Source organism: Pristiophorus japonicus, chromosome 12, assembly GCF_044704955.1.
Source record: "Pristiophorus japonicus isolate sPriJap1 chromosome 12, sPriJap1.hap1, whole genome shotgun sequence".
NCBI lineage: Eukaryota > Metazoa > Chordata > Chondrichthyes > Pristiophoridae > Pristiophorus > Pristiophorus japonicus.
Genome location: NC_091988.1, coordinates 186,890,329 through 186,913,210, shown reverse-complemented (window position 1 = coordinate 186,913,210; position 22,882 = coordinate 186,890,329). Strand labels below are relative to the sequence as shown.

General features: G+C 46.1%; 1 protein-coding gene across 1 annotated transcript in view; it reads left to right on the top strand.

Annotated features, from left to right (window-relative positions):
- LOC139277595 (deoxynucleoside triphosphate triphosphohydrolase SAMHD1-like) overlaps window positions 1-22,882 on the top strand; it is a 71,473-nt gene that overhangs the window by 30,964 nt on the left and 17,627 nt on the right. Inside the window, exons 8-13 of the mRNA XM_070896272.1 lie at window positions 2,281-2,381; window positions 4,586-4,694; window positions 14,318-14,409; window positions 19,121-19,236; window positions 20,052-20,191; window positions 22,217-22,309. Of these exons, the coding sequence (XP_070752373.1) occupies window positions 2,281-2,381; window positions 4,586-4,694; window positions 14,318-14,409; window positions 19,121-19,236; window positions 20,052-20,191; window positions 22,217-22,309 (651 nt within the window). The remainder of the gene's footprint in view (window positions 1-2,280; window positions 2,382-4,585; window positions 4,695-14,317; window positions 14,410-19,120; window positions 19,237-20,051; window positions 20,192-22,216; window positions 22,310-22,882) is intronic.

The following is a 22,882-nucleotide window of genomic DNA, read 5'->3' as shown; positions in this document are numbered from 1 at the left end:
GAGCATCACGTGACTGGCTAAGCCACTCCCAACTCAACAGCTCAACAATTCTTTTGGGGAAACCAAAAATAAACATTAAATCAAGTGCCCCCCGATCTGGGGGACACTCCAGACACTTTCCAACTGCCCCCTTTTTTTTGTTTTTTTGTGGGTTTTTTTGGACATTAAAATCATAAATTTTTACAAGTGCCCCCTATAAAAGGGGAGGGGGACACTAAAACCCAGTAATGAAAACAAATTAAACTTTAAAACATATAAAATCAAATTAAAATTTGGTTGCCGGGGGTGACGATGCACTCCAGTCCCTCCGATGTCCACCTCTCGCGGAAAGCCGCGAGCGTACCGGTGGACACCGCGTGCTCCATCTCCAAGGACACCTTGGCCCGGATGTACGCGCGGAAGAGAGGCAGGCAGTCAGGCTGAACGACCGCCCGCTGCCTGGACCGGCTGATGGCACCCTTGGCCGTGCCCAGGAGCAGTCCTACAAGGAGGCCTTCGGACCTACCCGCTCCCCTCCGCACAGGGTGCCCAAAGACAACAGCTCAACAACCATGTGAGCATATGTGCAGGTGCATGCATTTACAGGGTGGAAAGGCTCCGATGCTGAATGCAGTTCGATGTACTGAGGCATAAGGAATCGGGAAGCCATAGGTTCAGTCCCTGTTCTATGCAGAGTTAGCTGATCATCGATTGGATGAAGCGGTATGGTAATGCAGTTGTTATTTTACTGGACCAGTAATCCAGAGAACCATGGCAGATTGAGAATTTGAATTCAGTTGAATAAAAAATTTAGAAATAAAAAATCTGGTAACAGAAAAAGTGACACTGAAGTTGTCTGAACGTCATTAAAAACCCATCTGGTTCACTAATGTCCTTTAGGGAAGGAAACCTGTCGTCCTTACCCGGTCTGGCCTATATGTGACTCCAGACCCACAGCATTGTGGTTGACTCTTAACTGCCCTCTCATGTGGCCTAGCAGGTTAATTGGTTGTATCAAACCCACTCTCTCTGCAGTGAATCAAGAAGGTGGCCCACCTCCATCTTCTCAGAGCAACTCGGGATGGCCTTGCCAATGACTCATCCCAAGAATGTGTGTTTCAAAAAAAAGTTAGCGGGTGCCCCATTTGGCTTCTATGTCTCTGGGCTCGGAAAGGGAAAGATTAGCCAGAGCTCCAGCTCCTGTTTGCTATCCAGTGTGTCTCGGTTTAAAGTATGCGTGCTTGATGTTGCATGAAGATAAAGAACAGGCTTCGCTCTGATGCCCTCCACGGCTGAATAGTCCGCTGCTGCTTGTTGTCAAGGTTTACGTGAAGGCTGGTTACTTGGGCGAGATGCCAGTGCCTGGGGACCGTGACCCAACATGTATCTCCACAGTCGGCAAAGGGGGTGTGGGGGAAGCGTGGCGGCCCCAACCGGCGAGAGACCACCAGCGGCAGGTCGGGGCCATAAAAGCAGCGGTGAGCGGCGGCCCCTGTACAACGTGGCGGCGTACCACTTCAAGGGACAGTGCGAGCTGGTGCAGGAGGGCGACGGCAGCCAAGAGGGACGTCATCAAGGTCCAGGTCGGTGATTGGAGCGTGGGCAGATACAGCAGGAGCAGCGAGGCCGGGGTGAAGGAGCGGCGAGAGAATGTAAAGGGATGAAATTGGGACCTCGGAGAGGCGTGACTTCGGAGCCAGAAGAGGCGAGGGCCCAGGGGCAGCACGGGCCAGCCCACACTGCGATATGTGTGCGTACTCGGCCCGTGCAGCAGAGCTGCTCTCCAGTCGTCCTGGTTAACCCTTGCCACTGGACCAAGACCGAGCTCTGTCAAGCCCGCGTGGAGGCCACCACACGTTAAAAACAATCCACGCACAGGCATCTTCCACCCTTGAGGATGCAGTTCAGGATCTGGAATATTAGGTCCTTCATTGAAACGCCTGTGAACTCATCATTTTTTGGCGTGGAAGCAAGTCATCCTCGTTTCAAGGGACTGCCTATGATGATGAGGGGAAGAAAGTGGTAAAATTGGAGGACAGAGGTGCTGGTGGTTGGTTTATGTGAGGGAAATGGACCAGGTGTTGGCCATCTGCTGGATGAATTGCCATGCTGCATCCTGACCCAGCACAATATGGTCGAGCTCGGCCCACTGGACCAGTTATCGCAATTCAGCTACACTTGTGCATCGTGTGGAGATTTGAGGAGATGGGAATGAGGAAGAAGAGAACAAGTGACAGTTCTCAATATTCACTGTCCTGTGAGCTGCTTTATAAAGCTAACTGTGGTATCTTGTCTCTTCAGTGGCCCTACAAAGGCCGTACGAAGGAGAAGGGCTTTCTATACGAAATCGTCGCCAATAAGAGAAATGGGATTGATGTTGATAAGTGGGATTACTTTGCCAGGTAAGCCGACCTTTGGTCTCTCGATCTCATTGATCAATTGGTGATGAACATTCTTTAATCCACGGCCCTTCTCAGTGGGGGCTCACCAGGTACATTACAAAGTTGATTTAAAGCAAGGGTGGCAGTTTCTGGACAGTAACAGAAATTTTCTCCAATTGAATATTGGGAAGGCCGAAGCCATTGTTTTTGGTCCCCGCCACAAACTCCGTTCCCTAGCCACTGACACCATCCCCCTCACTCCTGTTTGAGGCTGAACCAGACTGTTTGCAACCTTAGTGTCATATTTGACCTGAATTGAGATTTCGACCACATATCCGCAGTATGATTCAGACCGCCTATTTCCATCTCTATAACATCGCCCGTCTGCTGCTGAAGCCTCATCCAAGCCTTTGTTACATCTAGACTTGATTATTCCAATACACTCCTGGCTGGCCTCCCACATTCTACACTACATAAACTTGAGGTGATCGAAAACTCGGCTGTTCGTGTCCCAACTCGCACCAAGTCCCGCTCACCCATCACCTCTGTGCTTGCTGACTTACTTTGGCTCCTGTTTCAGCAACACCTCGATTTCAAAATTCTAATCCTTGTTTTCAAATCCCTCCATGGCCTCACCCCTCCCTATCTCCCTATCTCTCTTAAGCTTCTCCAGCCGCACAACTCTTCCCCCCCCCCAACCGAGATATCTCCGCTCCTCTAATTCTGCCCTCCTGAGTATCCCTGATTATAATCACTCAATTATTGGCATGCCTTCTGTTGCCTAAGCCCCAAGCTCTGGAACCTGGCTAAACCTCTCCTCTCTACCTCTCTTTCTTCCTTTAAGGTGCTTCTTAAAACCTACCTCTTTGACCAAGCTTTTGGTCACCTGCCCTAATTTTTCCTTGTGTGGCTCGGTAACATATTTATTTTTTTGTCTTCTAATACTTCTGTAAAACACCTTGAGACATTTTACTATGTTAAAGGCGCTATATAAATAAAATTTGTTGTTACTATACCGCCAATCTTTTTGTTATCAGCAAACTTGTGTATACGGCACTCTATTGTGTTATCCAAGTCATTAAAAAAATATAGTGAATAGTTGAGGTCCCAGCATAGATCCTGTCCAATTAGAGTACATATCTATTAACCCTACTATCTTCTACTGCCTAACCAATGTTCTAACCAGGTCAATAATTTGCTTTCAATTCCATGAGTTTTAATTCTAGCTAACTATCTTTATGTGGAACCTTATTGAATGTCTCTGGAAGTCCATATAATCTACATCCATAAACATTTCCTTATCTATTACTTCAGTTACTTTCTCAAAAAATTCAATTAAGTTCGTTAGACATGACCCACCCTTTACGCACTATGATAGCTCTGTCTAATCAGCTCAAATTTCTTTCAGTGCTCAGTTACTCTGTCCTTAATTATAGATTTCAAATAACATCCCCACAACAGATGCCACACTAACAGGACTACCATTTCCTGGTTTCTCTCTCTTACCATCCTTAAATATTGGAGCTACATTTGCAGTTTTCCAATCTAAAGGGACAATTCCCGAATCAACGAACCCAGAATAAAATTAAAGCTAGGCTATTTAGCAGTGACATCAGGAAGCACTATTTTCCCCCATGGGGAGCTTGTTTACAATGTAAAGTACAAGCCCATTGGCCGATCTCTTCATTTGGGGATCGTGTGACTTCAGCAGATATAAGATTCTGAGCAGGGCTTGACAGGGTGGATGCAGAGAGGATGTTTGCCCTCGTGGGGGAATCTAGAACTAGGGGACATAGTTTCAGAATAAGGGGTTGCACATTTAAAATGGAGATGAGAAGAATTTCCTCTCTCTGAGGGTTGTGAATCTTTGGAATTCTCTACCCCAGAGAGCTGTGGAGACCGAGTCATTGAATATATTTAAGGTGGAGATGGACAGATTTTTGAAGGATAAGGGAGTCGAGGGTTATGGGGAGCAGGTGGGGAAGTGCAGTTGAGGCCAAGATCAGATCCGCAATGATCTTATTGAATGGCGGAGCAGGCTCGAGGGGCCTACTCCTGTTCCTGTTTCTTGAAACTGTTCTCGTTGGCAGAATGGCCGAGAACCAGAGGGCACAGATTTTAAGTGATTGGCAAAAGAACCAAAGGCGACGTATTCGAACATGTCATCCCTTTATACAATATGATGTAAAGGCTGTGATTGACTGTGTCTTGTCTTGTTTCTGAAGGGACTGCCACCACTTGGGAATCAGGAACAACTTTGACTTTGTACGTTTCCTCAAGTTTGCTCGAGTTTGTGAAGTTGGCAAAACGAAGCACATCTGCACTCGCGATAAGGTGACGTATGTTGTGAGATGGAATGGAGTCTTGTTTAGTTTGTGGTATTTTTTGATAAACTCTGGCTGATTTTCACCACCATAGCTCAGGCACACCAAAGCCAATTATAGCACCTCTACTGACATCAGCTAACTCAATACATTAGATCTCAATTATTTTCCTCCCCCTCTACCTGCCTCTGGGAACCACTTTGAATGCAAGACCCATCATAGACATTATGGCATAAGCAACTGTGGACCAGAATCAGTGAGCTACAATTTCCCAACATGTTGTATTTTTTTATATATTAATTCGAATTAACTGCGTTAACGAATATGATATAATTGGCATCACGGAGACATGGCTCCAGGGTGACCAAGGCTGGGAACTCAACATCCAGGGGTATTCAACATTCAGGAAGGATAGACAGAAAGGAAAAGGAGGTGGGTAGCGTTGCTGGTTAAAGAGGAAATTAACGCTATAGTAAAGAAGGACATTAGCTTGGATGATGTGGAATCTGTATGGGTGGAGCTGCGGAATACCAAAGGGCAGAAAACGCGAGTGGGAGTTGTGTACAGGCCACCAAACAGTAGTAGTGAGGTTGGGGACAGCATCAAACAAGAAATTAGGGGTGCGTGCAATAAAGGTACAGCAGTTATCATGGGCGACTTTAATCTACATATAGATTGGGCTAACCAAACTGGTAGCAATACGGTGGAGGAGGATTTCCTGGAGTGTATTAGGGATGGTTTTCTAGACCAGTTATGTCGAGGAACCAACTCGAGGGTTGGCCATCCTAGACTGAGTGATGTGTAATGAGAAAGGACTAGTTAGCAATCTTGTTGTGCGAGGCCCCTTGGGGAAGAGTGACCATAATATGGTAGAATTCTTTGAGGATCGAGAGTGACACAGTTAATTCGGAGACTAGGGTCCTGAACTTGAGGAAAGGTAACTTCGATGGTATGAGACGTGAATTGGCTCGAATAGACCGGCGAATGATACTTAAAGGGTTGACGGTGGATAGGCAATGGCAAACATTTAAAGATCACATGGGTGAACTTCAACAATTGTACATCCCTGTCTGGAGTAAAAATAAAATGGGGAAGGTGGCTCAACCGTGGCTAACAAGGGAAATTAAGGATAGTGTTAAATCCAAGGAAGAGGCCAGAAAAAGCAGCAAACCTGAGGACTGGGAGAAATTTAGAATCCAGCAGAGGACGACAAAGTGTTTAATTAGGAGAGGGAAAATAGAGTATGAGAGGAAGCTTGCTAGAACATAAAAACTGACTGCAAAAGCTTCTATAGATATATCAAGAGGAAAAGATTAGTGAAGACAAATGTAGGTCCTTTGCAGTCAGATTCAGGTGAATTTATAATGGGGATCAAAGAAATGGCAGACCAGTTGAACAAATACTTTGGTTCTGTCTTCACGAAGGAAGACACAAATAATCTTCCGGAAATACTAGGGGACCGAGGGTCTAGTGAGGAGGAGGAACTGAAGGAAATCCTTATTAGACAGGAAATTGTGTTGGGGAAATTGATGGGATTGAAGGCCGATAAATCCCCAGGGCCTGATGGTCTGCATCCCAGAGTACTTAAGGAAGTGGCCCTAGAAATAGTGGATGCATTGGTGATCATTTTCCAACAGCCTATCGACTCTGGATCAGTTCCTATAGACTAGAGGGTAGCAAATGTAACACCACTTTTTAAAAAAGGAGGGAGAGAGAATACGGGTAATTATAGACCCGTTAGCCTGACATCAGTAGTGGGGAAAATGTTGGAATCAATTATTAAAGATGAAATAGCAGCGCATTTGGAAAGCAGTGACAGGATTGGTCCAAGTCAGCATGGATTTATGAAAGGGAAATCATGCTTGACAAATCTTTTAGAATTTTTTGAGGATGTAACTAGTAGAATGGACAAGGGAGAACCAGTGGATGTGGTGTATTTGGACTTTCAAAAGGCTTTTGACAAGGTCCCACACAAGAGATTGGTGTGCAAAATTAAAGCAGGTGGTATTGGGGGTAATGTACTGACGTGGATAGAGAACTGGTTGGCAGACAGAAAGCAGAGAGTCGGGATTAATGGGTCCTTTTCAGAATGGCAGGCAGTGACTAGTGGGGTGCCGCAGGGCTCAGTGCTGGGACCCCAGCTATTTACAATATACATCAATATCTCCAAGTTTGCAGATGACACTAAGCTGGGTGGCGGTGTGAGCTGTGAGGAGGATGCGAAGAGGCTGCAGGGTGACTTGGACAGGTTAGGTGAGTGGGCAAACGCATGGTGGATGCATTTTAATGTGGATAAATGTGAGGTTATCCACTTTGGTGGTAAAAACACAAAGGCAGAATATTATGTGAATGGCGGCAGATTAGGAAAAGGGGAGGTGCCAGGAGACCTGGGTGCCATGGTACATCAGTCATTGAAAGTTGGCATGCAGTTACAGCTGGCGGTGAAGAAGGCAAATGGCATGTTGGCCTTCATAGCTAGGGGATTTGAGTATAGGAACAGGGCGGTCTTGCTGCAGTTGTACAGGGCTTTGGTGAGGCCTCACCTGGAATATTGTGTTCAATTTTGGTCTCCTAATCTGAAGAAGAACATTCTTGCTATTGAGGGAGTGCAGCGAAGGTTCACCAGACTGATTCCCGGGATGGCAGGATTGACATATGAGGAGAGACTGGATCGACTGGAGTTTAGAAGGATGAGAGGAATCTCATAGAAACATATAAAATTCTGACGGGACTGGACAGGTTAGAAACATAGAAACATAGAAAATAGGTGCAGGAGTAGGCCATTCGGCCCTTCTAGCCTGCACCGCCATTCAATGAGTTCATGGCTGAACATGCAACTTCAGTACCCCATTCCTGCTTTCTCACCATACCCCTTGATCCCCCTAGTAGTAAGGACTTCATCTAACTCCTTTTTGAATATATTTAGTGAATTGGCCTCAACAACTTTCTGTGGTAGAGAATTCCACAGGTTCACCACTCTCTGGGTGAAGAAATTTCTCCTCATCTCGGTCCTAAATGGCTTACCCCTTATCCTTAGACTGTGTCCCCTGGTTCTGGACTTCCCCAACATTGGGAACATTCTTCCTGCATCTAACCTGTCTAACCCCGTCAGAATTTTAAACGTTTCTATGAGGTCCCCTCTCATTCTTCTGAACTCCAGTGAATACAAGCCCAGTTGATCCAGTCTTTCTTGATAGATCAGTCCCGCCATCCCGGGAATCAGTCTGGTGAACCTTCGCTGCACTCCCTCAATAGCAAGAATGTCCTTCCTCAGGTTAGGAGACCAAAACTGTACACAATACTCCAGGTGTGGCCTCACCAAGGCCCTGTACATCTGTAGCAACACCTCCCTGCCCCTGTACTCAAATCCCCTCGCAATGAAGGCCAACATGCCATTTGCTTTCTTCACCGCCTGCTGTACCTGCATGCCAACCTTCAATGACTGATGTACCATGACACCCAGGTCTCTTTGCACCTCCCCTTTTCCTAATCTGTCACCATTCAGATAATAGTCTGTCTCTCTGTTTTTACCACCAAAGTGGATAACCTCACATTTATCCACATTATACTTCATCTGCCATGCATTTGCCCACTCACCTAACCTATCCAAGTCGCTCTGCAGCCTCATAGCATCCTCCTCGCAGCTCACATTGCCACCCAACTTAGTGTCATCCGCAAATTTGGAGATACTACATTTAATCCCCTCGTCTAAATCATTAATGTACAGTGTAAACAGCTGGATGCAGGAAGAATGTTCCCAATGTTGGGGTAGTCCAGAACCAGGGGACACAGTCCAAGGATAACGGGTAAGCCATTTAGGACCGAGATGAAGAGAAACTTCTTCACTCAGAGTGGTTAACCTGTGGAATTCTCTATCGCAGAGAGTTGTTGATGCCAGTTCATTGGATATATTCAAGAGGGAGTTAGATATGGTCCTTACGGCTAAAGGGATCATGGGGTATGGAGAGAAAGCAGGAAAGGGGTACTGAGATGAATGATCAGTCATGATCTTATTGAATGGTAGTGCAAGCTCGAAGGACCGAATGGCCTACTCCTGCACCTATTTTCAATGTTTCTTGGGATATGGGTGTTGTTGGCAAGGCCATCATTTATTGCCCATCAGTAATTGCCCTCAAGAAGATGGTGGTGAGCCACCACCTTGAACCGTGTGGTGAAGGTTCTCCCACAATGCTGTGGGATCGGGAGCTGCAGAATTTTGACCCAGAGACAATGATGAAACAGGGATATATATCCAGTCAGGATGGTGTGCGACTTGGTGGTGTTGGTGTTCCCATGCGCCAGCTGCACTTGACCTTCTAGGTGGTGGCGGACTTGGGGTATCACATCAGGAGGCTGTGATTTAATTGAGGTTACAGATGTGTACGTACATAGAAAGAGAGAAAATAATAGATACCTGAGAGTGCTTACAAGGTTGTGATGAGCTGATGCTACACACTGGGAAAATGAACATTATGAATCCTGATAATGAGATTTAAGCTTTGATTGATCCAAAGTGCTTTATATATTTTTTTATTCGTTCATGGGATATTGGGCATTGCAGGCAATGCCAACATTTATTGCCCATCCCTAATTGACCTTGAGAAGGTGTTGGTGAGCCGCCGCCCTGAATCGCTGTGAGGTGAAGCTACTCCCACAGTGCTGTTGGGGAGGAAGTTCCAGGATTTTGACCCATCGACAATGAAGGAACGGCCGATATATTTTCAAGTCAGGAAGGTGTGTGACTTGGATGGGAACGTGGAGATGGTGGTGCTCCCATGTGCCTGCTGCCCTTGTCCTTCTAGGTGGTAGAGGTCGCGAGTTTGGGAGGTGCTGCCGAAGAAGCCTTGGCGAGTTGCTGCAGTGCATCTTGTAGATGGTGCACACTGCAGCCACGGTACGTCGGTGGTGGAGGGAGTGAATGTTTAAAGTGCTGGATGGGGTGCTAATCAAGCAGGCTGCTTTGTCCGAGATGGTGTCGAGCTTCGAGAGTGTTATTGGAGCTGCACTCATCCAGGCGAGTGGCGAGTGATTCTATATATAGTGTGTACAGCAGGAGAATGTTTTATTTAAAACTTCTGCGAGTTGTCTGTCGCGCTTGTGGCTGAGGTTGATGATCGCTGCCCTGATGCATATTGATCACAGCTGCAATGGTTCAGAGATCCATTTCATTGTTAATCTAGAAATACACTCTACTTTCAATATTGTGTTATGGAAATTAACTGCTTGCCAAGATTTTTAACAACAACATCAACTTGTATTTATATAGCGCCTTTAACATAGTGAAATGTCCCAAGGCGCTTCACAGGAGCATTATGCAATAAAAATTTGACACCGAGCCACAGAAATAGAAATTAGCGCAGGTGGAGACATGTTTTAAGGAGCATCTTGAAGGAGGAAAGAGAGGTGGAGAGGTTTAGGCAGGGAGTTCCAGTGCTTGGGGCCTAGGCAACAGGAGGCACGGTTACAATTGAGCGATTACAATCAGGGATGCTCAGGAGGGCAGAATTAAAGGTGCACAGACATCACAGGGGAGCTGGAGGAGGTTGCAGAGACAGGGAAGGACGAGGCCATGGAGGGATTTAAAAATAAGACTGAGAATTTTGAAATCGAGGCATGCTCAACAAATTCAAACTATTTTCTTTATTTTCCATGAGTGCTGACACTGGATCAAGTGAAATACACACTCTCTGACTGGGTGGGGGGGGGTTGGGGTGGGGAAGACGCTCCCTCGGGCATGAGTCAGCTCTAACGAGAGGCGTTGCTTTATACCGAGTATCACAAACGTCTGTTGTTAATGGTCAGCCCATCAGGGAGTAAAGACCATCTCTGTCTGTATGAGTTGCATTGTCTCCACTGGTGTAAGCATTACCTTGGGGGCAGTTGCTGTGTCTTTGAACTCTAGTTTTGATTGACCGCTTTATTTAATTGTGAAAGATGCTGCTGTCTCTGTATCTAGTCTCTTGGTGTATTTCTGTTTCTGTTTGATAAGCTAGCGTCATTGGCCTAGAAATCCCGGTCGGCTACTTCCCGTGGGCAATCGGGTAAAAAGGTTTGTAAAAAAGTTTGTAAAAAATGCGCATTTACCTGAAGCTGCTGCGCCCACGAGCGATCCCGGTCTTGAGGCCGCCACTGACTGCGTCGCAGCGCGTGCCCGTCCGGACGTGCGCAGGGTTGGAGCTGCAGTCACATGGCTCTGGGTAGCCAATCCAAGTAAAGTATATACTCATTCATAATAATAGGAACTCCGTAAGTTGGAGTTCCCATTATGATGATTGAGAAATCCCCCCCCCCAAACACCCAAAACACTCATTTTAAAAAAAATAGAAAAAATACACCACATATTTTTATTAATTTAAATTAGTTATTGATGTATTAAAATAAAACATTTTTCCGATTTATTGTTTTTTAACGTTTTTTAAATTGTGGTTTAAAATAAACTTACCATAGTGGGGAGGGTTTTTAACAATAAAGTGTGTTTTTTAAATGTAATTTTTATTATGGTTTTGTGTATTTTAAAACTCTTGTGCCTGTAAAAGGCTATGCGCCTGCTTTTATCAGGCGCAAGAGGTTTCAGGACATCCGCTGGGCAAGATATGGGTAAATCCTGCAATCTTGCCCATGCGAATGTCCTGGCTGTGGAGATACGGAAGATCTATCCAGCTGGAGAATGTTGACTCCAAATCCTGCGTGAATTTCGAGATGTTTTGTTTTGGGCAGGGACTAAGTTTAAAGTAACATTTTGTAGTCTGGTTGAAGGTTGATGTTATTTGGACTGAATTCCAGCAATTTGCTGTTATAACTTCTGTAAATGAGTAAACCTGTCTGGTAGTTTAGTCCATTATGGAAGTGTTTGGTATGAGCGATACTGATCATCTGTTGAAGTAACATGCATGATCCTACTTAGAACCCAGATACCATATACACCACCGAGTCCCGCTCACCCATCACCCCTGTGCTCGCTGACCTACATTGGCTTCCAGTTAAGCAACAGCTAGAATTTAAAATTCTCATCCTTGTTTCAAATCCCTTCATGGCCTCGCCCTTTCCTATCTCTCGTAATCTCCTCCAGCCCCACAACCCCCCCCCCCCCCCCGAGATCTCTACGTTCCACCAATTCTGGTCTCTTTCACATCCCTGTCTTTCATCACTCCACCATTGGCGGCCGTGCTTTCAGCTGCCTGGGCCCGAAGATCTGGAATTTTTTCCCTAAATCTCTCCGCCTCTCTAACTATCTCCTCCTTTAAGTTGCTCCTTAAAACTTACCTCTTTTGACCAAGCTTTTGATCATCTGCCCCAATTTTTAATGTGGCTTGGTGTCAAATTGTCTTTATCTCCAAATACTCCTGTGAATCGCATTGGGATGTTTCACTACGTTAAAGGCGCTATATAAATACAAGTTGTTGTTTGTTCTTATTGGTCAACATGTGGAATGGACTCCTGGGTAGACTAGTGGTGGTGAAAACTCTGGAAGCATAGAAACATAGAAAATAGGTGCAGGAGTAGGCCATTCGGCCCTTCGAGCCTGCACCGCCATTCAATGAGTTCATGGCTGAACATGCAACTTCAGTGCCCCATTCCTGTTTTCTTGCCATATCCCTTGATCCCCCTAGTAGTAAGGACGACATCTAACTCCTTTTTGAATATATTTAGTGAATTGGCCTCAACAACTGTCTGTGGTAGAGAATTCCACAGGTTCACCACTCTGGGTGAAGAAGTTTCTCCTCATCTCGGTCCTAAATGGCTTCCCCCTTATCCTTAGACTGTGACCCCTGGTTCTGGACTTCCCCAACATTGTGAACATTCTTCCTGCATCTAACCTGTCTAAACCCATCAGAATTTTAAACGTTTCTATAAGGTCCCCTCTCATTCTTCTGAACTCCAGTGAATACAAGCCCAGTTGATTCAGTCTTTTTTGATGGGTCAGTCCCGCCATCCCGGGAATCAGTCTGGTGAACCTTCGCTGCACTCCCTCAATAACAAGAATGTCCTTCCTCAAGTTATGTCGAGGAAATATTAGCTTAAATTAACTCGGGCGGAGACTTTCAGAACTGCACTTCGAGAGAATTGTATTTTAAAAAGCGAGATATCTCGGAGAACCTGCTTGGACCGTACCAAGGCAGAAAACTCTGCCGTACAGGCAAATTGTCCCTATCTTTATACGGAAATTGAATACAGAAATATAAAAGGAATCTTATTCGTTAGTCCCGCGAGTACAAAGGTCGTCTCGGGAGGTACACACTCTATCTATCCTTGCATAGTTTCTCCCTGTTCACAGTCTGATAAGCAGAATAAAAGGAGACTCCCTTTTAATACCAGATGGTCATTTAATTGCATCTCTAAGTTTCAAGGCTAAAAAAAACGTGGCTATTTTTCTAGTCCTATTATTTCTTTAAGCATAGCAAAAACAGAATTTAACCCTTCCCTTTTCCATAAGCCATAGATTCATAGATTCTTTCTTCCACAAGTTAGGAGACCAAAACTGTACACAATACTCCAGGTGTGGCCTCACCAAGGCCCTGTACAACTGTAGCAACACCTCCCTGCCCCTGTACTCAAATCCTCTCGCTATGAAGGCCAACATGCCATTTGCTTTCTTAACGCCTGCTGCACCTGCATGTCAACCTTCAATGACTGATGTACCACGACACCCAGGTCTCGTTGCACCTCCCCTTTTCCTAATCTGTCACCATTCAGATAATAGTCTGTCTCTCTCTTTTTACCACCAAAGTGGACAACCTCACATTTATCCACATTATACTTCATCTGCCATGCATTTGCCCACTCACCTAACCTATCCAAGTCGCTCTGCAGCTTCATAGCATCCTCCTCGCAGCTCACACTGTCACCTAACTTAATGTCATCCGCAAATTTGGAGATACTACATTTAATCCCCTCGTCTAAATCATTAATATTCAGTGTAAACAGCTGGGGCCCCAGCACAGAACCTTGCGGTACCCCACTAGTTACCGCCTGCCATTCTGAAAAGTACCCATTTACTCCTACTCTTTGCTTCCTGTCTGACAACCATTTCTCAATCCATGTCAGCACACTACTCCCAATCCCATGTGCTTTAACCTTGCATATTAATCTCTTGTGTGGAACCTTGTCGAAAGCCTTCTGAAAGTCCAAATATACCACATCAAATGGTTCTCCCTTGTCCACTCTACTGGAAACATCCTCAAAAAATTCCAGAAGATTTGTCAAGCATGATTTCCCTTTCACAAATCCATGCTGACTTGGACCTATCATGTCACCTCTTTCCAAATGCGCTGCTATGACATCCTTAATAATTGATTCCATCATCTTACCCACTACCGATGTCAGGCTGACCGGTCTATAATTCCCTGTTTTCTCTCCCTCCTTTTTTAAAAAGTGGGGTTACATTGGCTACCCTCCACTCCATAGGAACTGATCCAGAGTCTATGGAATGTTGGAAAATGACTGTCAACAAACATACTGCGGATGCTGGAATCTGAATCTGGCATCTTCACAGATGCTGCCTGACCTGCTCAGATTGCCAGCATTTTCTGTTCTTGCTACTCGTTGCTAAGTTGTGCTCCAGAGTGTCTGTCCAAGGATTTTGTTTCTGATGACGAACAAGGGTGTAATCTGGTTCTCCGTCTTTCCTTGCAGGAGGTGGGTGACCTGTACAACATGTTTCACACGCGCAACACTTTGCATCGCAGAGCCTATCAGCACAGAGTGAGCAACATCATCGAGAGCATGTGAGTATTGCTGCCGCGCCTCTCTGGGATTTCTTTCTGTTCTGTATTTATTCTCTAACCCCATCTCAAATCATCAAATCAGAATTTTACAGCCCGGAAGGAGGCCATTTCGGCCCATTGTGTCCACGCTGGCCAACAAGAGGCCATCGAGCCTAATCCCACGTCCCAGCTTTAGTTCCGTAACCCTGCAGGTTACAGCACTTCAGGTGCACATCCAAGCACTTTATAAATGTAGTGGGGGTTTCTGCTTCTACCACTCTTTCAGGCAGTGAGTTCCAGACCCCTACAACCCTCTGCGTGAATAAATTTCCCTTCAAATCCTCTCCAAACCTTATACCAATTACTTTAAATTTATGTCCCCTGGTTGTTGACCCCTCTGCTAAGGAAAATAGGCCCTTTCTATCCACTCTATCTGGACCCCTCACAATTTTATATGCCTCAATGAGATCTCCCCTCAGCCTCCTCTGTTCCAAGGAAACAAATCAAGCCTATCCAATCTGTCCTCATAGCTTAGATTCTCACTCCTGGTAACATCCTCGCAAATCCCCTCTGTACCCTCTCCAGTGCAATCGCGTCCTTCCTGTAATGTGGTGACCAGAATTGGACGCAGTACTCCAGCTGTGGCCTAACCAATGTTTTATACAGTTCAAGCATAACCCCCATGTTCTTGTATTCTATGCCTCGGCTAATAAAGGCAAGCATTCCGTATGCCGCCTTAACCACTTACCTACCTGGCCTGCTACTTTCAGGGATCTGTGGACATGCACTCCAAATACCCCTTTGTTCCTCTACACTTCTCAGTAGCCTACCATTTAATGTGTATTCCCTTTCCTTGTTAGCCCTCCCCAAATGCATTACCTCACACTTCTCTTTGTTAAATTCCATTTGCCACTGTTCTGCCCACCTGACCAGTTGATTGATATCTTCCTGCAGTCTGCAGCTTTCTTCTTCATTATCAACCACACAGCCGATTTTAGTATCATCTGCAAACTTCTTCATCATACTCCCTGTATTCAAGTCTAGATCATTGATGTATATCACAAAAAACAAGGGACCCAGCACTGAGTCCTGCGGAACCCTACTGGAAACATCCTCCCAGTCACAAAAGCACCCATTAACCATTACCCTTTGCTTCCTACCTCTGAGCCAATTTTGGATCCAACTTGCCACTTTGCCCTGGATCCCATGGGCTTTTACTTTTGTGACCAGTCTGTCATGTGGAACCTTATCAAAAGCTTTGCTAAAATCCATATACACTACATCATACGCTCTGCCCTCATCGACCCTCCTGGTTACCTCCTCAAAAAATTCAATCAAGTTAGTCAGACACAACCTTCCCTTAACAAATCTGTGCTGACTGTTCTTGATTAATCCGTGTCTTTCTAAGTGAAGATTTATCCTGTCCTTCGGGATTTTTTCCAATAATTTTCCCACCACTGAGGTTAGGCTGACTGGTCTGTAATTACTCGGTCTATCCCTTTCTTCCTTTTTAAACAAAGGTGCCGCATTAGCAGTCCTCCAGTCCTCTGACGCCATAGAGGTTTGAAAAATGATCGTCAAAGCCTCTGCTATTTCCTCTTTTGCTTCACTTAACAGCCTGGGATACATTTCATCCAGGCCTGGGAATTTATCCACTTTCAAAGCTGCTAAACCCCTTAATGCCTGCTCTCTCACTGTTTATTTCATCTAATATTTCACACTTCTCCTCCTTGATAGCAGTATCTGCATCGCCCCTCTCTTTTGTGAAAACAGACGCAGAGTATTCATTAAGAACCATACCCACATCATCTGCCTCCACATACACATTACTCTCATGGTCTCGAATCAGCCCTACCCTTTCTTTAGTTATCCTCATGCTCTTAATCTATTTATTTATTATATTTATAATATATCTATGTTTCTATTGGATAGAAAGCAGGAAAAGGGGTACTGAGGTGAATGATCAGCCATGATCTTATTGGGCTCAAGTTTCGGCCTGAGTTGCTCCTATTTTTTTGGTTAGTTTAGAATGGAGCATCTTAGAAATTGCAATTCTCGGCATTTAGTTTGCAATAGTTCCAGTGAGTTGGAACAATTCCATTTTAGAACAGATTTTTTTTTCAAAAGGGGTTGAGTCCAGGGAGAGGGGGTGGTGGGAGGAGAGGGGGAGTCTGAACGGGCCCCACCGACGAGAGGAAGCCGGGCTGAAGACTTCAGTTGGGGCCCGCCCCGAGCAAAATGCCAGGCGGGTGGGCCCCGCTGAGGACGTGGAGGGAGGGGGGCAGGCGGGGAGGAGAGAAGGGGGCAGGGGGGGGAATGGCTGAATGGGAGGGAGGTGGGTGGGGAGCGGGACCTAACCGGGAGGGAGGGAGGGAGGGGGGGGGCGGGACCTAACCGGGAGGGAGGGAGAGGGGGCGGGGGAGCGGGACCTGAATAGGAGGGAGGGAGGGGGTGGGGGAGCGGGACCTGAACGAGAGGGAGGGAAGGGGGATGGGGGAGAGCGGGTGCTGAACGGGTGGGAGGGGGGGAAGCGGGACCTGAACGGACGGGAGGGAGGGGTGGAGGGAAGAGCGGGTGCTGAACGGGAGGGAGGGGGTGGGGGGGTGGGGAGAGGGAGCTGAACGGGAGGGAGGGAGGCCCAAGTCAGATCTTCGCCGCCCTGGGAGCCCATTCGACCAGGGCTAAGGGCGGCGTGCTTCGGACTCCTCCCACACAGCCTCGGGGGTGAGGAGCTACTGCACATGCGCGCATGTGTAGCGGTCCCGGCACTGTTTTCAGCGCAGGGACCTGGCTCCTCCCCCGACGCGTTCTGCTGCACTGCGCCAAGGGCCTGGATCGACCAGATGGAGGGGAGAATACCAAGGTAAATAATAGGCGCCGTTTCTGTTCTAAAAAGTCGCCGCACCACACGGAGATGCGCCGTTCTAACCCTTGGGGCCCACTGAATGGTGGTGCCGGCTCGAAGGGCCGAATGGCCTACTCCTGCACCTATTTTCTATGTTAAAACATCTTTGGGTTTCCCTCGATTGTACTTGCCAAAAATTTTTCATACTCGCTTTGCTTTCCTAATATCCTTTTTAATTTCACCACTGGACTTTCTATATTCCTCTCGAGATTCTGCAATATTTAGCCCTCGGTAGCTTCTCTTTTCTTCTTTATCCTACCCTGTATGCCCCTCGACATCCTGGGGGCTCTAGATTTGTTAGTCCCACCCTTTTTCTTTAAGGGGACGTATTTGGCATGAACTCTTGGGATCTCCTCCTTGAATGCCTCCCACTGCCCTTACACTGATTTACCTTCAAGTGGCTGTTTCCAGTCCACTATGGCCAAATCATCTCAGCTTAGCAAATTAGGCTTTCCCCCAATTTAGAACTTTTATTCCTGGTCTATCCTTGTCCTTTTCCATAACTACCTTAAGTCTAACTGAATTATGGTCATTATTACCGAAATGCTCTCCCACTGATACCCCTTCCACCTGCCCAGCTTCATTCTCTAAAACTAAATCCAGAACCGCCCCCTCCAGGCTTGCTACAGACTGGCTCAAAAAAGTTTTCCTGAATGCATTTTAGGAATTCCACACCCTCTATACTCTTCACCCTAATTTTGTCCCAGTTAATATTAGGATAGTTGAAATCCCCCACTATTACTGCCCTATAGTTTTTGCACTTTTCAGAAATTTGCATACGTATTTGCTCTTCTATCTCCCACTCACTCTTTGGGGGTCTACAGTACGCTCCCAGCAGTGTGATCGCCCCTTTTTTGTTTTTCAGTTTGACCCATATGGCCTTGTTTGATCCCTCTAACATATCATCCCTCCTCACAGCTGTAATAGTTTATTTAATCAATACCTCGACCCCCCCCCCCACTTCCCTTTTAACCCCCCTCTCTATCCTGTCTGAAGATGCTGTAAGCAGGAATATTGAGCTGCCATACCTGCCCCTCTTTTAGCCATGTTCTTTTCTCCTGAAAGTACTGACACATGCAGAAGTGCAGGTCCCCACTTTCCATCATCCGCTAGCACCTTAAATCCATGTGTCCCCAAGCCGGTGAGTGTCGGCAGCCGATTAGCCCCCGGCGACCCCCTCACCACCCCCAACCCCCACAAGAGCCATCAAAGGCAAGCCCACCTGGTCCTCACCTGATGGTGACATGTTTACTTTGCTGCAGCAGCAGTCAGTCGGCTGTTGGTCAAGAGAGGGAACCCTGGCTGATTAGATTTTCTATCATTTTTTTAATTAATTCACGGGATGTGGGCGTCGCTGGCAAGGCCAGCAGTTACTGCCCATCCCTAATTGCTCTCGAGAAGGTGGGGGTGAGTCGCCGCCTTGTACAACTGGGCCACTGCAGAGGGCATTGCTGTGGGTCTGGCATCACCTATAGGCCAGACTGGGTAAGGGCGGCAGATTTTCTTCTGCCACTAAAGGACATTAGTGAACCAGATGGGTTTTTACGACAATCAAGTAGTTTCATGGTCACCATTACGGTTACTGACTTCTGAAAATCTTCCCCTTTTGCCAAGGACGCTGAGATCAATCGCAGACCATTGTCGCTGTATCTGATCAGCTGTGCTAACCCGGTGCGGACCAGCGATTGACCCTGGGCCTCAGTCTGACCCCACGTGGCGGGGAATTGGCCCTCTGAGCCACTGGAATCCTGTGCAGCAAACCAGTTAAAAGTCTCCCTTGTTTGGAAAAGGTTGCTGACACATTTCTGAAAATGTTTAATCCATCAGGATCACAGAGGCGCTGGTGCTCGCAGATCCGCACATCGAGATAAGCGGTACAGATGGGAAGCTTTATACAATGTCCACAGCAATTGATGACATGGTGGCTTATACCAAACTCACAGGTGAGCATTGTTGTATGATGCAGGCAGATCTAAAGCTGTTCTTTGAATCTTACCGCATGGAAGGAGGCCATTTGGCCCATCGGGCCTGTGCCGGCTCTTTGAAAGAGCGATCCAGTTACTCCTGTTGCGCTGCTCTTTTCCCACAGCCCTGGGCATTTGTCATATATTTATCCAATTCCCTTTTGAAAGTTGCTATTGAATCTGCTTCCACCGCTCTTTCAGGCAGCGGGTTCCAGATCATAACTCGTTGCGTAAAATAAATTCTCATCTCCCCTCTGGTCCTTTTACTAATTATCTCAAATCCTTTTCCTCTGGTTACTGACCCTCCTGCCAGTGGAAACAGTTTCTCCTTATTATACTCCTATCAAAACCCTTCATAATTTTGAAGAATTCTATTGAGCCACCCCCGTAACCTTCTCTGCTCCAAGGAGAACAATCTCAGTTTCTCTGATCTCTCCACATAAGTGATGTCCCTCATCCCTGGCATCATTCTAATAAACCTCCCCTGCACCCTCGCCAAGGCCTTGACTTCCACCCCAGCTGAGGCCTAACCAGTGCTTTCTTTTTTCCCTGCAATTATTTCTGGGGAAATCAGTCCCTCTTGGGAAATCTGTCCGCAGCAAAGCTAGGGGGAGACAGAGAAACCCTGAACTGGTGGAACTTGTCAGCAAACATTGCAGGTTTCCCTCCCAAAGACTACATTATTAAGGGCTGTGGGCTTTTTTGGAACATTAACATTACTGTTTTTTTTTTAAATTGGAAGAAAAAGAGACAATATTTTTAGTTGACCGGTTCTTGGATTGTTGTTTTTCCAGACGATATCTTTCAACAGATCCTGTATTCATCTAAACCTGAACTGCAAGAGGCACGGAAAATCCTGAACAATATCATTTGTCGCAAGTTGTACAAATGGATAGGGCAAACGCAGCCTGAAGCCCAGACAAAAATTCTGCGGGTAAGTATTACGTAGAAGTGTAAGAACATGAGGATTAGGATTAGGAGCAGGAGTAGGCCATTCGGCCCCTCAGTGAGATCATGGCTGATCTTCAACCTCAACACTTTCATACATATCCCTTGATTCCCTTAATATCCAAATATCTATCGATCTGTGTCTTGAATATACTCAACGACTGAGCCTCTACAGCCCTCTGGTGTAGAGAATTCCAAAGATTCATCACCCTCTGAGTGAAAACGTTTCTCCTCATCTCAGTCCTAAATGGCCGACCCCTTATTCTGAGACTGACCCTGTGTTCTAGACTTCCCAGCCAAAGGAAACATCCTCCCTGCATCTACCCAGTCAAGCCCTGTAAGTATGCTGCATCAAAAGGGTATGGACAGGTCATTCGGGCCAACTAGTCAATGCCAGTATTTGTATTCCACACTGGTCTCCTCCCACTAGAATGACATCACTCACCCTGCACCCCGTATCCCTCCATCCTCTCCCTCACGTATGCATCAAGCCTCCCCTTTAAATGTATTTGTGCTTTCGGCTTCAACCATTCTATGTGCCAGCAAGTTCCATGTTCTCATCACCCAATGTCAAGAATGTTCTCCTAAATTCTTTATTTAATCTGTTAGTGGCTATCTTGTCCTTGCACCCCCTTGTTCTGGACTGAAGCACAATTGGAAATAGTTACTCCACAACCATCCCATCGAACTCCATCGTAATTTTGAAGACGTCTGTCTGGTTTCCTCATGGTGATTTCCAGGGGAAAATATCTAGATTTGAAATCTCCAATTTACAGGAGATTCTTCCACTTTTTTTGTGTTGAAATCCTATTGGAAGAGTATTTACCATTTTACCCTCCCAGCCCTATGCCATGTACTGGTTTATGCACTAGGTGGACTGTCGTGTTGCTTTCAGATATCTAGTCACCTCTGGAGTGCACCTTGCAGACATTACCCATAAACATGAAGCTGGTTTCCACATGTTTCCTGATGTCCAACTTTACCTCTTCCCTTTGACTCCATCACTGCTGCTGTGCTGTCCAAATGCTTTCCAGACATTATGATGTGAATAAGCCAGCACTTTCTCTCTCTAGCCTAACCTCAGCAAGACTGAAGAAACCCTGCTTGGCTTGTGCCAGAAACTGCGCACCATGACCACTTGCTTCCATCTTTGGAACATTGGCTGCTCATGTCCCTACCTCATTCCCACTGCTGCGAAACCCTCATCCACATCTTTCTCACCTTCCAGCTTGAGTTCTACAACACTGTCCTTGCTGGCCTCATGAGCTTATCATTAACTCCTAACTTAGACCATAAGAAATAGGAGCAGGAGTAGGCCATACGGCCCCTCGAGCCTGCTCCGCCATTCAATAAGATCATGGCTGCAGTCTGCAGTTTTGCTGCTTGATTCCCATTTGTGCTAATTCTGCATCCCCTTCCTTCTGTTTGCTATTGACCCCCCCCCCCGCCCCCCCAACCAGTAAATTCTTCTTCCCTTTTTCAAATATCTGTATCCTAACTCACACCCAGTCCCCTTCACCCATCACCCCTGTGTCCGCTGATCTACATTGGCTCCGGCCCAGATTTAAAATGCCTTAAATTTCAAATTCTCAATCTGTGTTTAAATCCCTCCATGGCCTCGCTCCTCCCTATCGCTACTTCTCGAAGATGGTCCTTAAATCCTACCCCTTTGACCAAGCACCTGTCCTAATATCTCCTTGAGTGGCTCGGTGGCAATTATTTCTGGTAAGGCTCCTGAGCCGTATAGCAACAACTTGCATTTATATAGCGCCTCGAGATGTTTTACTACATTGAAGGCGGTAGATAAGTTATTATATGGCTCAGGTATGCCACAGATGAATTTGTGGAGCTGTTGGGGAAGCCCTGGAAAAGCTTTTGCAACGTGCCTTTGACATTGTTTTTTTTTGCTGTCAACACAATGTAACGTGATGGATGTTTTGTTGTAAAATTAGTTTATTTTTGTATAAAATCAATCTTAGGAAAATCCGCTGCAATATGCTTTTTGTTTTAGGAGGAGTTCAACGAGCTGAAGGATGAGGTGGCCGCTGCTATCCCATCGACACCTTTGGATGTCCAGCTCGTTCCAGAGGATTTCATAGTAAATGTAAGTAATGAATGGTTAAGGATGTGTATAAGAGGTCTATCCCCAACTGGCTGCTGTAAGAGGGCACTGATTGTACACAGCGGGTACAGCCCAGAAGATCTATGGGTCACATCCTGGTCTCTACTGAATCAGCTGACTTTAGCCCATCATCATCATCATAGGCAGTCCCTCGAAATCGAGGAAGACTTGCTCCCCACTTTTTAAAAAAAAAAGGAGGGAGAGAGAAAACACGGAATTATAGACCGGTTAGCCTGACATCAGTAGTGGGGAAAATGCTGGAATCAATTATTAAAGATGTAACAACAGCGCATTTGGAAAGCAGTGACAGGATCGGTCCAAGTCAGCATGGATTTATGAAAGGGAAATCTTGCTTGACAAATCTTCTAAAGTTTTTTGAGGATGTAACTAGTAGAGTGGATAAGGGAGAACCAGTGGATGTGGTGTATTTGGACTTTCAAAAGGCTTTTGACAAGGTCCCACACAAGAGATTGGTGTGCAAAATTAAAGCACATGGTATTGGGGGTAATGTACTGATGTGGATAGAGAACTGGTTGGCAGACAGGAAGCAAAGAG